Here is a 16,509-nt window from a genome sequence, read left to right as displayed (position 1 = left end):
CTAATGGAGGCTGGAGCACCCTGGGGTCAGACTGGGTCTTCTCTGGCCAGGACCCCAGCTTCTTCTCCAGGCGCCTCTGACCATCCCCTCCACCTTTCTTGGAGCCACAGCTCCCTGGGACCCTCTGGACAGCACCCACCAGCTTAGACCCAAATCATTTACTCGCATTAACCCCTGAGCTCCTGGAGGGACAGAGGGGAGCTGCACTTACCTGTTCTTTGAAAGCCCAGCATGTAGTACTGTCTCTGGGATACAGTGTTTGTTACACCAGAACTAAAATTTTCCCAAATATTCTCAGCCAACAGCTTTAACCATATACCATCTTGAAGTATTACATGGCTGTATTGCAATATTACTGCCTGTGCTATTTTGCCAAGCTTCTGCAAGGCCCACTTTTCCCTTCTGTAAAACAAGAAGGAGGAAGAGTAATAGTATCCACCACTTGTAGCCATGTGAGGCTTAAGTGAGAGATCTGGAAAGAGCGCAAGCAGCGCCTTATTATTAGAACTTGAGACACAAGGAAAGATGTGCGCCCCTAAATACAGTGATCAAGATATCCTCTTATATTTTGGACCAAGTGAAAAAAGTCAATAAAGACCCTACAACCGAAACACACACACACACAGAAACTATGTATAATGCTCCTCGTGGCCCAATTTATTTGCACCCACATAAACCTCCCCTTCAGAGACCTCCTGGCCAAGTAACCCCTCGCTGATTGGAATTGACTGTGCTCCCTTGCACAACGCTGAAGGGGAGTGAAACAATCCACAACAGCCTGTCTTTATTTAAAATGTGCGTATCTTGTACGTTGTAATTTCCTGCACTAATTTTGATTTTATAAATTTTATATATATATACACACACACAGATATATATATATATATACTTTTTTTTTTTTTTTTGAGATGGAGTTTTGCTCTTGTCTCACAGGCTGGAGTGCAGTGGCACAATCTTGCCTCACTGCAACCTCCATCTCCCAGGTTCAAACAATTCTCCTGCCTCAGCCTCCTGAGTAGCTGGGGTTACAGGCGCCTGCCACCATACCCAGCTAATTTTTGTATTTTTAGTAGAGACGGGGTTTTGCCATGTTGGCCAGGCTGGTCTCAAACTCCTGACCTCAGGCAATCCGCCAGCCTCAGCCTCCCAAAGTGCTGGGATTACAGGCATGAGCCACCGTGCCCAGCCAGTATATTATCTTGATTACTGATTTTTTTGGTGCCCTCTTACATTTTGCACCCAAGGTAAGTGCCTCCCTCACCTCCTCCAAATTCCAGCCCTGAGTATCTGGTAAATTATTCTATAAATGGGGGATCTCATAAAACCTGGAGGTGAAGACCCTATTTCATTTATCTTTATGTCCTAAACTCCTTTACACCTGAATACACTGTCTGCAATGAATGAATGAATGAGTTGCTTCCATACCTAGCTGGGGGCTATGCACATGGCCAGCATCCTAAAAGATTTGGGGAATATAAGAATATGCAATCCAGCCTTTTCTAGGTATTCTGGGCTGTGTTCACAGATCTCAGCAGACATCCAAAAGCTGCAAACTCAGACCCCATTGCCCTGACATGTATCCAAAGTGACAGCCTTGACTGATGTGACAAACAACAGCTTTGAAATCCCTCTGCTTTTGCTGTGGAGTGGAGTTGTTGTCAAGGACATTGTCTGTTCTAGGAAACCTGAGAAAAGAGCCTGTGTAGCTCTAAGAGCTAAGAGAAGTTTTTGCCATCCCTTAAAAAACCATATGGTGTTTTTCCTCTCTGACGGTAAGAACTGTGGAGCTGCCACTGTCTCCTTTTTCTCTGTGAGTGCCAGGAGACTCAGATGTTGCCAAGGCAATTCAGTAGGCCTGTCTCCTCCAGTCAGCATATGCACAGTGGCATGTCAGTCAACGTTAAATAACCCAGCTCTCCAAGGGTGGGGCATGGGGAGGGAGCCTTGATTTGTAGCTTGTGCTGATTCTCATGGTGTAAATTCTCCCACCATGGCTTGCTTTGAACTACTGAATAGGGAGCTGGAAACTGATGCATGGCAGCCATCATTGGACAGCATCCCCACCACACACAGACAGAAGTCAGTTATTTTATTGCACCTGGACAGTGAACAGCTTTTCTCACCCTGGACCTAGCCTCTGAGAAAAGCTGCTCTTGTCCAGGTGCCTTGGGTTAGAAATGGGAGTTTTCTAGAATTGCACTGCTCTACTATGGTAGCCACCAGCCACTGTTGCTATTTACATGAAAATGAATTTAACTTAAAAGTTCAAATTCAGTCCCTCAGTCACACTAGCCACATGTCAGATGCTCAAGAGTTACATGTGGCTTGTCACTACGGTATTTTAGTGCAGATATAAAACAATTCCATCATCGCAGATAATTCTATTGGACGATGCAGTAAAGTATTTCTTTTAAACGAATTCCACTGCAATAAAACAATTTGTGTTTATTACTCATGGGATTCTGCCTGTAATTGCAGGGTAGAAACAGCAATCTGGCCAAAGGGTCTGTTAGTGGGAACGATGGAAAGGCACAGATTCCAGAAGGCCGTGTGCCTCTAGCCACAGGTCTCAGACAAGATGCTTCCAAATGCCACTGAATGTGCAGCCTCTGCCTTTGGACTTCACCAGGAACCTGGAAATCTAAGAAAGGGGAGTGTCTGATCACTTGTTCCAAAGCAAAACTTGAGATGCATGCCAGAGTACATACATACTGAATACAGGAACCAGTCCTTCAAAGCTCAGTGCTTCTAGGGTGGCCTGGAGCATGACTTCCCCAAAGATGTTCACCCCCTTATTCCCAGGACCTGTGAAGATGTTGCCTTACATGACAAAATAGATTTTGCAGATGTGATTAGATTGGGGATCCTAAGATCATCGGGGGATGATCCTGGGTGGCCCCGGTGGGCCCAGTGTCATCACAAGGGTCCTTATAAAAGGGAGGCAGGAGGGTCAGAGTCAGAGAAGATGTGGCAATGGAAGCAGAGATCAGAGAGGGAGATTTGAACCTGCTACACTGCTGGCCTTGAAGATGGAGGATAGAGCCATAAGCGAACAAATGCAAGTGGCCTCTAGAAGTTGGAAGAGGCCAGGAAACAGAATCTTCCCCACTAGCCTGAGAAGGAATGCAACCCTGCTGGCGCTTGATTTTAGCCCATTCACACCATGTTTAGACTTCTACCCTCCAGAAAAGGAAAAGGATAAATACGTGTTGTTTTAAGCCACTAAGTACAGCAGCCATTGGAAACGAACAGAACCTTGGCTCATTGATTCATCCGATTCCTATTTAGGGAGCCCTCCGTCTACACCAGGTAGAATGCAAGGCCTGAGGGTCAGCCACACTCTGGAGTGACTGTGTCCCTCTGCCGAGTCCCTCTTACAGTCCATGGGGAAGACAGTCATGAAACAGGTCTTCCCAATCAAGGGTAGGGAATCCCTAATGAGAGAAGTGTTGAGTGATGTGGAAAAATACTGACAGGGGCTGAATTATGTCCCCCCAAATTCATATGTTGAAGTCTCAACTCCCCAGTACCTCAGAATGTGACTATATTTGGAGATAAGTTCTTTAAAGAAGTGGTTATGGTTTTTTTTTTGAGACAGAATCTCGCTCTGTCGCCCAGGCTGGGGTGCAGTGGTCGGATCTCAGCTCACTGCAAGCTCCGCCTCCCGGGTTTAGGCCATTCTCCTGCCTCAGCCTCCCGAGTAGCTGGGACTACAGGCGCCTGCCACCTCGCCCGGCTAGTCTTTTTGTATTTTTTTAGTAGAGACGGGGTTTCACCGTGTTAGCCAGGATGGTCTCGATCTCCTGACCTCGTGATCCGCCCGTCTCGGCCTCCCAAAGTGCTGGGATTACAGGCTTGAGCCACCGCGCCCGGCCAGAAGTGGTTATGTTTTAACATCAGGCCACTAGGGTGGGGCCCTAGTCCCATCTGACTGGCGCCCCTATTAAAAAAAAAAAAAAAAAAAAAAAAGGAGACCACAGGGTCATGCATGCAGAGTGATGACCATGTGAGGAGACGGCAAGCTGAGGGGAGAGGCCTCGGGAAATCAGCCTGCCAGGGCCTTCATCTTGAACTTCCAGCCTCCAGACAGTGAGAAAATCAATGTCTGCTGTTGAAGCTACTCACTCTGTGGGACTTGGTTACGACAGCCCTAGCAAACTCATACACGTACATAAAGCAGAGGGGCCACATTTCTTCAGGGATGGAGACCACTTCCGGCCTCCTTGAGAAAGTCATGGTTAAGCTATCGAAGGACAAGTGGGAGTTAGCTCAAGTTGGGGACTGTAGAAGAGTGGACCAGAGAGAAGATAGGGAGTGTCCATAGGTAGCCAGGAGGGAAAGGCCTTCTTTCTGCTACAGCAACTGCAACAAGTAAAAATTGGCCACAGTAGCATTGTTAAAAGTTATTTTTGACTTTTTTTTTTTTTTTTTTTTTTTGAGACAGAGTTTCACTCTGTTGCCCAGGCTGGAGTGCAGTGGCGTGATCTCGGCTCACTGCAACCTCCACCTCTGGGGTTCAAGTGATTCTTCTGCCTCAGCCTCCTGGGTAGCTGGGGTTACAGGTGCCCGCCACCATGCCTGGCTACATTTTTGTATTTTATTAGAGACGGGGTTTCACCATGTTAGTCAGGCTGGTCTCAAACTCCTGACCTCAGGTGATCCACCTGCCTGGGCCTTCCAAACTGCTGGGATTACAGGTGTGAGCCACCATTCCCAGGCTAAAAGTTTTTTGTTTTGAGAAGTCCAGAGTAATGAGTGTCTTTTGTATGCGAATGAGATGACGGGTAGCTAGGATCCCTAGGTAGCCTCAGGATAGGGGCTGGTCACCAGTCACCAGAAAGACCAAGGCAAGATAACAGATTTGGGACTTTTAGCCCCACCCCCTTGACCTCTGGGGAGGAGAGAGGGGCTGAAGATTGAGTTTATCACCAGTGGTCAATGATATAATCAATCATGCCTACGTAATGGAGCCTCCATAAAAACCAAACACCGCATGTTCTCACTCATAGGTGGGAATTGAACAATGAGAACACTTGGACACAGGGTGGGGAACATCACACACTGGGGCCTGTCGTGGGGTGGGGGGAGGGGGGAGGGACAGCTTTAGGAGATATACCTAATGTAAATGACAAGTTAACAGGTGCAGCACACCAACATGGCACATGTATACATATGTAACAAACCTGCACATTGTGCACATGTACCCTTAAAGCATAAAAAAAAAAAAGGACAGGTTTTTCATGGGCTTCCAGATAGCCGACTACACCATGGAGGTTCCTGGAGGGTGGTGCCTAGGGAAGGGCATGGAAGTTCCGTGCCTTTCTTTCCATACCTTCCACATCGCTTCCATCAGGCTGTACTTTGTAATATCCTTTATAACAAATGGGTAAACATGTTTCCCTGAGTTGTGGGACCACTCTAGCATGTCAGTGAACCTGAGGAGGGGGTCATGGGAACCCCCAATGTATAGCCAGTCAGAACCACAGGCCACAACCTGTGTTTTGTTTTTTGAGACAGATTCTCACTGTGTTGCCCAAGCTGGAGTACAGTGGTGCGATCTCAGCTCACTGCAACCTCCACCTACCAGGTTCAAGTGATTCTCCTGCCTCAGCCTCCTGAGTAGCTGGGACTACAGGCGCATGCCACCATGCCCAGCTAATTTTTGTATTTTTAGTAGAGATGGGGTTTCGCTATGTTGGCCAGGCTGGTCTCGAACTCCTGACCTCGTGATCTGCCCACCTCAGCCTTCCAAACTGCTGGAATTACAGGCGTGAGCCACTGCCCCGGCCACTTTTTTTCTTCGAGACAGGGTCTCTGTCACCCAGGCTGGAGTGCAATGGCATGAACATGGCTCACTGCAGCCTTGACCTCTGGGGTTCAAGCAATTCTCCCACCTCAGCCTCCTGTGTAGCTGGGACCACAGGTGCATGCCACCATGCCCAGCTAATTTTTTGTATTTTTTTGTAGGAAAGGGGTCTCGCTATGTTGCCCAGGCTAGTCTTGAACTCCTGGGCTCAAGTGATCCTCCCACCTCAGCTTCTTAAAATGCTGGGATACGGGCATGAGACACTGCACTCAACCTCAACATCTTATTTAGTGGGGAAACACTAGTTTTTCCACCAAAGTCTGAAAAAAGGTAAATAGCCTTGCATGTATGTGTATTTATCTTACTGTTATTTTCTGTCTTTATGCAGACAAAGACAGAGAACAAAACAGACAAAAACCCATCAAGAAATATCCAAAATATATATGAGTAAAACAGTAAAGCATTCCTGAAAGGCAAAAAATTAGTCTTGGACAAATGGAAATACATTCTTGGATAAGAGGATTCAACATCATAAAGATGTTGGTTCTCCCAAATTTGTAAGTTTAATGCAATTCCAGTAGATTCCATAATTTTTTTCCCTGGAGCTAGACAAGATAATTATAAAATTCATTTGAAAGAACAAATAAGCAAGAATATACAGGAAAGCACTGAGAAAGAAGAAAGGAAAGAGGGCTAGCCCTAACTGATGTTAAAACTTACCAACAAGCCTCTATAATTAAAGCAGCTTTGCTCATAAGCACATATTTTGATTGTGCTGAGATGTTTTCTCACCTCTGCAACTGGCAAAGACTCACAAATGTGACACCATTCTATTGCTGAGGTTGTGAGGGAACTGTCTCATACATTGCTGGTGAGAATACAAAATGGTAAAGCCCCTATGAGGAAAATGCAGCGACACCTAGCAACATGCCACATGCATTACCGTTGATCCAGAGATCCCACTTCTTGGGATGTATCTCACGAAAATCCTGGCAAAGGCCAGGCAGGGTGGCTCACACCTGAAATCCCAACACTTTGGGAGATGGAAGCAGGAGGATAGCTTGAGACCAGGAGTTGGAGACCAGCATGGGCAACATGGCAATACCATTTCTATCAATAAAATAAAAACAGAAACCCTGGCAAAAATGTGAAAAGATGTCTGCAGAAGACTGTCATTGTTGAATTATTATTATTCTTTTTTGAGACGGAGTCTCGGTCTGTCACCCAGGCTGGAGTGCAGTGGCACGATCTCGGCTCACTGCCACCTCCGCCTCCCAGGTTCAAGCAATTCTCCTGCCTCAGCCTCCTGAGTAGCTGGGATTACAGGCGCATGCCACCATGCCCAGCTAATTTTTGTATTTTTAGTAGAGATGGGGTTTTACCATGTAGGTCAGGCTGGTCTCGAACTCCTGATCTCATGATTTGCCCGCCTGGGCCTCCCAAAGTGCTGGGATTACAGGCGTGAGCCACTGCGCCCGGCCTGTTGAATTATTTTTAATAGCATGACTAGAAACAACCAGAAGATGGTTGAATAAACAATGGTACATCCACTAATGTTGTGTGCAAAGGTAAAACGAAAAGAATACTTATACATACCACTTTGGGGGATATGGGGATGGGATGAATGTTATTTTGCTGTGGGTCGCATGTAAATTTGGGGGGGTGGTGCAGAGGACAGATCGTAGTGGATTGAATAGTGGCCCTAAAGATATGTCTACCTGGAACTTGGGAACATGACCTTATTTGGAAAGAGTCTTTGCAGAGGTAATTAAAGACCTGGAGATGAGATCATCCTGGATTAACCGGGTAGGCCCTAAATCCAATGGCAGACGTTCTTGTGAAAGAGAGAAGACAGGGAGAAACAGAGGGAACGGTGATGTGACGATGGGGCCGAGAGTGGAGTCATGTTTCTTGCACAAACCAAGGATTGTCAGCAGAAGCAGGAGCCAGAAGAGACAGGAAGGATCCTCCCCTAGGGCCTCTGAAGAGAGTGTAGCCCCGGTGACACCTTGATTTAGCACTTTTGGCCTTGAGAACCGTGAAATAAATTTTTGTTAAGCCACCAAGCTTGTGGTAAATCACTATAGCAGCCAATACAGACTTTGGTGGTCTCTGGGATATATCTGTTTTTCTTTTTTTAAAGAAATGCAGTCTCGCTACATTGTCCAGGCTACTCTTGAACCCCTGGTGTCAAAGGATCCTCCCAACTCAGCCTCCCAAGTAGCTGGGACTACAGGTGGTGCACCACCTGTAGGGATATACTTTTAAGTAAAAAAAAGCCAGGTGAAGAAAAATGTGTTTTTGTGCTACCATTTGCCCAAGAAAGGGGGGAAAAATACAAATACAGATGTGTTCATATTTGTGTAGTCATATGTATATATTTGTATGTACACACGTTTATATACCTGCTTATATTTTAAAATAACAATGCAAGGAAAAACAGTCATCTCTTTCCAATGGTTACCTGTAAGGAGAGGGGAAAAAATAGGGTAAAGGCAAGAATAAAAATCTGACTCCGCAGGGCATGGTGGCTCACGCCTGTAATCCCAGCACTTTGGGAGGCCAAGGCAGGCAAATCACTTGAGGTCAGGAGTTCGAGACCAGCCTGGCCAACATGGTGAAACTCTGTCTCTACTAAAAATACAAAAATTAGCTGGGCATGGTGGCACACACCTGTAATCCCATGTACTCCAGAGGCTGAGGCAGGAGAATCACTTGAACCTGGGAGGCAGAGGCTGCAGTGAGTCGAGATTGTGCCACTGCACTGCAGGCTGGGCAACAGAGCAAGACTCCACCTCAAAAAAAGCCAGCCATAACTACAATGAGATACCACTTGGCACCCACTAAGACAGCTATAAGCAAAAGGACGTAACAAGTGTTGGCCAGGATGTGGAGCAACTGCTGGTAGGAATGGGAAATGGCGCAGCTGCTTTGGAAACAGTCTGGCAAGTCCTCAAAGAGTTAAACATGGAATTACCATGTAATCCAGTGATTCCACTTTTAGGTATAGACCTAAGAGAAATGAAAACATATATCCACAGAAAAGCTTAAATGTGAAATTCCATAGCAGCATTATCCATAATGGCCACAACGTGGAAGCAAAGTGTCCATCAACTGATAAATGAAGAAAATGTGGCCTATCCATGCAATGGAAGATGGGGTCAGCCATAAAAAAGAATGAAGTCTCAACACACACTACAACATGGATGAACCTTGAAAGCATATGCTAAGTGAATGAACCCAGACACAAAGGCCACATATTATGTCATTGATATGAAATGTTCAGAACGGGCAAATGTGTAGAGACAAGAGAGATTAGTGGTTGCTGGGGTCTCAGAGGAATGGGGAGCAACTGCTAATGAGTTTGGGGGCTTTTTTGGGGGATGATGAAAACGTTCTAAAAATTGTGATATTGGCACGACTCTGAATATACTAAAACCACTGAATTATACATATTAAATGGGTGAATTGTATGGCATGTGAGTTATATATCAAGAAAAACTATTACCAAAAAAGAAAAACACAGACCAAAAAAAAAAATCCTAATAAGTGGATCATGTTTAGATTCTGTTCAAAGAGTTAAAGAAAGAATGACATGAGATAATTGGAAGCGAAAACCTTAGATATTTAGTAACAGTAAGGAATTATTAAATGCTAGGATGTGATAAGGTTATTGTGTTTTTCTCTTTTAGCAATACATATTGAAATATTTCAAGATGAAACAGTAAGGCGTATCAGCTTTGCTTCAAATTCTAAGAGAAGGAGGTGGGATGGAGGGTAAAGGAGAGGACAGCCATGACTGATCGTGTTGAAGCTGGATGAGGCCTGGGTTCAGCTTACTATTTTCTCTGATTTTATAACTCTATTTTTATGCTTAAAAACACACATTTTTATATATTTAAGCTTCTATAATTAAACATTTTTTTCCATAAAACCACACATTTCCACTCTGTTCTTAAGGCAGGTTAGTTTAATTTTATAGAAGAAATATTTTTCAAACAGTACAAATGACACAATTAGAGAGAAAACAGTGACAAAAAACAAAGAGATGAATACTGATTATAACTTATTCCCACAACAGAAGGCTACTTATTTCTACAATTATCAATCAAAGCCTGACAATTCAATGATTAGATGAAATGAAAGCCAAATTCCCTTTTACGTGTGGTACTATTTCAAAAGAACCCTGGTGGCAGGATCCTGATGGTTTTGAGACCAGAACTGCTCCTAAAACCTGGCAGCGTTTTGGTTTTTTTTTTTATCGTGAGGCCTGGTAGATGGAGAGATTGAAACATAGATGGAAACACCCCTTCAGCTCATAGGACTTCACTTTTCTGGCATGTGGGGTATTTTCTGGGGTTGGCGTGGCAGTCTGAACTAGTCAGAAGCTCCAAGACCACGTCATGAATGACAAACAGCATAGGGCGCTTGGTGTCCTTCTGCCTGCTCGGGCCACCTCCACTGCCTGCATCTGCATCTGCAGAGAACTGCCCAGCTCTCTGGCCTGCCTTTGTCTTTTCTTTCCTTGTCATGGCTGCATTGAGCTGCAAAAGCAGACACAGGCAGGGAGGCAGGGGGAAGTTCAAAGGAAAGGTGGCAAACACGAGGGCTCCTTGAACTGATATGGAAGCAGGGGCGGCATCTGTTTCTTGCGGGCTATCAGTGAGATTCTATTTGTAAAAAACCCAGCCAGGCATGGTGGCTCGCAAGTCCAAGATCAGCCTGGACAACAGAGCAAGACCTTGACTCTAAGAAAAAAATCAAAATAGGCTAGGCACAGTGGCTCATGCCTATAATCTCAGAACTTTGGGAGGGTGAGGCAGGAGGGTCACCTGAGCCCAGGAGGTTGAGGCTGCAGTGAGCTATGATCACATCACTGCACTCCAGCCTGGGCAACAAAGCAAGACCCTGTCTCTTAAAAAAAAAAAAAAAAAACCCTTTGGGTGTCAGGGTGGAAGGGAAGTACTTCAAATGGAAATCTGTGCAGGCTGGGCAGTGAAATTTATTTGAAAACATTTGTCTGGGGCTTCCTGCACTGACACAGTGGGTTTCCCCACACAACTACTTAGCAGGGGTTGGCAGAAAAGTAGCCTCAATCCCTCCCATTTAGAGAGATCCTTGTGGGGCACAGGCTCGGTGTCCTGGGGCCGAGGTGGAAATGAGCTGCACCCCTGAACAGCCTAGGGTCTGGCAGTGTGGATGGTTGTTTGTTGCCCTTCGAAGTTTCAACAGTTGGGGCCTGGAGACAGGGCCTGCCCAGCAGCACTGGGAAGGACCCAGGGTGCTCCGTGTCTCCCCACCTCTGTTGTGGGCACATGTAAAAAGGAATTGGCCAAAAAGAAAAAAAAAAAAAAAAAAAAGGCAAAACATGCAAGGCTAGAGGCAGAAATACATAGCAAGAGACAAGAAGTGTGAAAAGCATCAGGATTGCAGTCTTACCACCACTGACGAATTCCATTGTCCGTGATAGGTCGCGTGTCAATGAAATGCTTTTACAAAATCCACTTTTAATAAATGTAAAAAGGAAAGCAGGTTATACAAGGGGGGAAGCTACAGACTGATGAGAAGAGAGAGGCCTGATTCAAAGGGGTATCTCCAAGGGAAGGGAAGAAAGGTCCAGGAGGAAGAGTTCTGAGTTCTGGTTCCTCTGACATTTCCTGTGGCCCACCCCATTGACTCAAATCGAGGCCTCATTGAGAAGAATGCATTTCATCTATAATAAATATGTATTAGGCAAAATATTTATATCATTTGGCATTTCAAAGAATAATGGCATATTTTTATTACATTAAAAAATGTTTTTCCTCACAAGCTAGTTCTAAGATTTCTTGAGGAATAGTGGGTCGACTCCAGTACAGGGAGCCTTCTGACTCAAACCCAATCCTCTCCTCTGGACGACTCGCTGGGTAGTTCTAGTTACCCGTATGTCCTTTCCTCCCCCAAACAAGCACCTTCAAAGGTGATGGTGTCTATGTCCTAACTGCTATATTCATCCACGGAGTCAATGAGCGTGGGCATTCCTACTTCCTCGTTCCCTTTCACTTTCCTTCATGACACAGTGGCGTGGCAGGAGTTCCTCCGCCACCTTCCTGGTCTGTTACAGTCGGACAGGGCAGGGTGGGGGGAGGCGGGCAGCATGGACAGCCACCACGGACAGGCAGGCTGAAGACCCACAGACAGCCACCACAAGCAAGCAGGCTGAAGCCCCATACACCAGAGGCTCTGGCGCCTGCTTCAGACTCACGCTGAGCACAGAGAGATGTATCCGAAGACAATACAGAAATGAGCGGTTGGCGTGCAGCCCACGCCGGAGACTGACCTCTGCAACACACACATGCTTCTGAGTCACGACTGAATCACTGCAGGGGACATTTTAACATGACATCAAGGGAGTGAACGTGTACAATATACATGGTAAATGCACATATGATACGTGACAAATTTAGCACATAGTGTTTGCATTTCAGGTGTCAAAAACAAAACCAGCCCCAAGTTCCATTCTACTGCATGAAAAGTACTAAAGAACAAAATTTCAGTCTTAAAATACATCTTAAAGTCAGTATTTTCCTTCAAGGAAAAAAAAGTACTATAAATAAATTACAATACAGTGAATTTGCCTGAACTCACTTCGTTTCTGTCTTCCAGCCTTTAAGTCAAATAAAACAGCATAAAAACTGTACATTCTTAACATGATAATTGATCTTTTATAAAATAACCTGTCTTCAGAGATGTCGATTTCACAACAAGGAAAAACCAAGCCCTGTTGCCGTCACTATTATAAAATATATATGAATAGATATACGTGTTTTTTTTTTTTACAAAATGTGTATATTAATAGCTTTGCACAAATATTTTAAAGACAAATTCAGCTAGTCTAAGAACTTCATGAAAATAAAACAGGCGGATAAATACTTCATGTGCACAATGCACTCCATCAGACGTCGTCGGCTGGGAGAGGAGGTATGTTGATCCTTGGCCTTGTGAAGAATGCTATCTTCTCCCTGGGACCGGAGAGAATTACACGTCAGTAGCTGATATGAAGACACGGAAAGCTGGTGGCTCTCATATCAATCATGGCTTTTCTTATTCATACAACAAACTGAATTTAAGTCCCCAACAACACATGTGCTTGTATACAGAGTCTCCAAATGTGAATTATGAAGAACCGTAAGGGCAGGGGTTTCTTCATCTCGGGTGCCTAGGACAATGCCTGTTGTATATTAGGTGCTCAGGAAATACCTGTCGTATTAACAAATGAATGAAAAAGTGAAAACTATGTGAATATTTAATGTATACAAAAATTAGGGCTAAAAGTCAGACACATTTTATTCACCCTTAACAAGGAAGGACACACTGACACATAGGCTACGACATGGATGAACCTCGAAAACCCTCAGCTGTGGGAAAGAAGCCAGACACAAAAGTCCACGTAAGATATGATCCCATTCCTATGAAACAGTCAGAAAGGCAAATCCCTAGAGACAGAGCTAGGGGAGGGAGAAGGGGGAGTGACTGCTTAATGGGTATAGGGTTTACTTTTGGGGTGGTAAAAATGTTCTGGAACTAGACAGAGGGGGTGGTTGCATAACATTGTGAATGCACCAAAGGCTGAAGTGTAAGATGGTCATTTTATGTTATGTGAATTTCAACTTAATTTTTCCACAGACACAAAAGAATATTGATATATCTGTAAAAATCCCCTCAGCAAAAACAAAACAGACAAAACCAATCGATACTATTAGAATTCAAGGTGGTGGTTACTCTAGTGTGGGATCTGGGGGCGCTGATAATGATCGATTCTTAGGACGAGTTTGTAACAATTCACTGGACCATGTGTGTATGATATACAGCTTTCCTGCAGATACATTTTGCCTTAATCAAAAGTTAATTGAAAAAGCAAAGGTGGTCGGGTGCAGTGGCTCATGCCTGTAATCCTAGAACTTTGGTCAGCTGAGGCAGGTGGATCGCTTGAGCTCAGGAGTTTGAGATCAGCCTGGGCAACACAGTGAGACCCCATCTCTACAAAAATGAGCAGGGCATGGTGGCATGTGCCTACAGTCCCAGCTACTTGAGAGGGTGAGGTGGGAGGATCACTTGAGCCTGGGAGGTCAAGGCTGTAATGAGCCATGACTGAGCCACCACACTCCAGCCTGGGTGACAGAGTGAGACCCTGTCTGGGGTTGGGGGGACATATATGTATGTGTATGTTTATCACTGTTATTTACAATAGCCAACATTTGAAGATGAGCAGCATGTTATAAAATATAGTGGTTGAGTAAACTATTAGATGAGACATTACAAGATAGCAGATTATACAGCAACATGGAATATTTTAATTTTAAAAATGCTAAATGCAAAATTGAACCCACATTATGATTAGAAGTGGCATGAAAAAAAAACTGTAGGGAAAAAAGATCAGGATAAAAACATGAAAATACACTACTGGCTGCAGTGGATTCCTGTTTTGTTCTCGACTTTCCATGGGTTTTAAAGACTCACGGGGCTGGACGCAGGGGCTCACGCCTGTAATCCCAGCACTTTGGGAGGCCGAGGCAGGTGAATCATTTGAGGTCAGGAGTTTGAGATCAGCCTGGGCAACATGGCAAAACCCAGTCTACTAAAATTTAAAAATTAGCCAGGCATGGTAGCACGCATCTGTAATCCCAGCTACTCGGGAGGTTGAAGCATGAGACTTGTTTGAGCCCAGGGGGCAGAGGGTGCAGTGAGATGAGATCGCGCCACTGCACTCCAGCCTGGGTGACAGAGTGAGACTGTCTCAAAAGAAAAACAAAAACAGACTCACTGTACTTTCTACCATGCCAAAGGCACGACAGTAAGGAGGAAGCAGGACTAAGGGGCCAGTCTTGCTGCGCCTCTGCCATACCTAAAGGTCTGCACTTGGATGGGCTCTTTGTGGCTCTGCCCACGCAGCTGGTAGATCTCCTTGGAGGCCTTCTTCAGCATCTTCTCAGCTGCCTGCTCATGACGGTAGTCAAGTTTGGTCTGTCTTGTCTGGAACAGCAACATTGGACCAACAAGGTGATTTTATTGATTTTTTTTTTTTAAGGAAGAATGAGTAAGTCACTGCCAGCCCTGCAGCCCAGAAGAACCAACCACAGTCAGTGAGGTGCGACCCAGGAGGGAGTAAGGACTACCTCACCCACACTCCCCCCAACCCCCCAAGGAATTCCTCCTAGGAGACAGAGGCCAGGGGTGGCTGGAGTCAGGCCTGACAACTAGGGACCCAGAATGTTCCCCCACAAGGTGGAGAGGGCCCGTGACCCTTCCTCCAGCACCCGCAGCCTCCAGATGGACGCAGGAGCCACACAGACGCCATCCTCGCAGGCCACAGAGGGAGAAGGGGCTCCGAAAGCCCAGTGGTGGGGCACTTCAGGGACCACCTCCATGTCTGGGAGGCTCCCTTCACAGCCTGGAGCAGGGAGCAGTGAGGTGCAGGCGGGAGCTGACCACAGGGGACCCCACCTGCCGCTCGGCCTCCCGCAGCAGGCCACGGAGCCGCTCGTCCCGAAGCACCCAGGGTGGGAGGTCGGTCTGGCCGCGGAGCTGGGCGTCCTCCAACCGCTGCCGCAGCTCACGGAGGGCACAGAGCTCCTCATTCAGCTGCCTCTGCCGTGTTCTTGACGCCTGGAGATCCAGCTCCAAGTCCAGGGAGGTGCGGGCCATGAGCTCAGCCAGGGAAGACCTGCATGACTGCAAGAGACACCAGCTGTGAGCCCTCACTCAGGCCTTCTAGAAGGTTCTTCCACAATAGGAGACAAGTCAGGCACATGTATTTCTCTAAGCACGCCCAAGGTTAAAAAACACAGATGTGGGCAAGAGTAATGTAAACCTCTAGTTCAGCATCAAGGTTAGTAACGGCAAATTGTTTTTCTTTAATGATGACCTATGTATTGGCAGAAGCGGGCAGCAACAGATGCTCTTACATGGGGCTGGCAGGATCAAAAAAGGGCACAATCTTTCTGAAGGGCCATTTGAGAATATATATATGTCTAAAGCAAACTTGCATCTGAAAGGCATAACTGTTGACATGCAAAAGTGGTCCCATTAAGGTTTATGACAGAAAAAAACCGTAAGTCTATAACAGCAGGAAACATTAAATAAATTACAAGGCCAGTATAAAATGTAGCCATTGTAACAAGTTGAAAAAATATATGGACATGGAAAAATCTTAATGATCCACTGTACAACGGGAAAGAAAGTATGTTATAAACCACATGAGCACTTGTTGTTTAAAAGAAAAAGTATACACACACCCACGCAAACACGCAGACACACACGTGCAAGCTTTCCAAAGCTTCCTCCCCATATAAGCCTCAAGTAAGCAAACATACCTATGTTCAGGAAAGCCCCGACAGGGAAAAGACTTGTCTGCCGAACTGTACTTCCCATCCAACGGGAAACAGAACCCTGAGAGAGCAGTCACCGCAGCAAAACCACAAATCCATTTGCCAATCACCATGGGTCAGTGGCCTGAGTCACGGCATGCTTTTTACACACACAACACTATTTTGCACATGCACAGAATTTAAATGCAAATATGGGTTGTAACTTAATATAAATTATTTAAAAGCACTGCTGAATTCCCAGCAGAGCTTCATGGTTCTCAACCAGGAGAATCTGGTCCCCCGGAGGACAGCTGGCAATGTCTGTGGACATTTTGGGTGTCACAACTGCTGTGTGTG

General features: G+C 45.6%; 1 protein-coding gene across 1 annotated transcript in view; it reads right to left on the bottom strand.

Annotated features, from left to right (window-relative positions):
• Positions 1-9,756: 9,756 nt before the first annotated feature.
• Positions 9,757-16,509, bottom strand: part of WWC3 (WWC family member 3) — a 128,821-nt gene continuing 122,068 nt past the window's right edge. Inside the window, exons 21-23 of the mRNA XM_015126924.3 lie at positions 15,290-15,517; positions 14,691-14,818; positions 9,757-12,807 (exon numbers count right to left, since the gene is read on the bottom strand). Coding sequence (XP_014982410.3) covers positions 12,741-12,807; positions 14,691-14,818; positions 15,290-15,517 — 423 coding nt within the window. The 3' untranslated portion in view covers positions 9,757-12,740. The remainder of the gene's footprint in view (positions 12,808-14,690; positions 14,819-15,289; positions 15,518-16,509) is intronic.

The sequence above is a fragment of the Macaca mulatta genome, chromosome X (assembly GCF_049350105.2).
Source record: "Macaca mulatta isolate MMU2019108-1 chromosome X, T2T-MMU8v2.0, whole genome shotgun sequence".
Lineage (NCBI taxonomy): Eukaryota > Metazoa > Chordata > Mammalia > Primates > Cercopithecidae > Macaca > Macaca mulatta.
The sequence above is the reverse complement of the archived record's forward strand: the minus strand, read 5'-3'. Positions and strand labels throughout refer to the sequence as shown.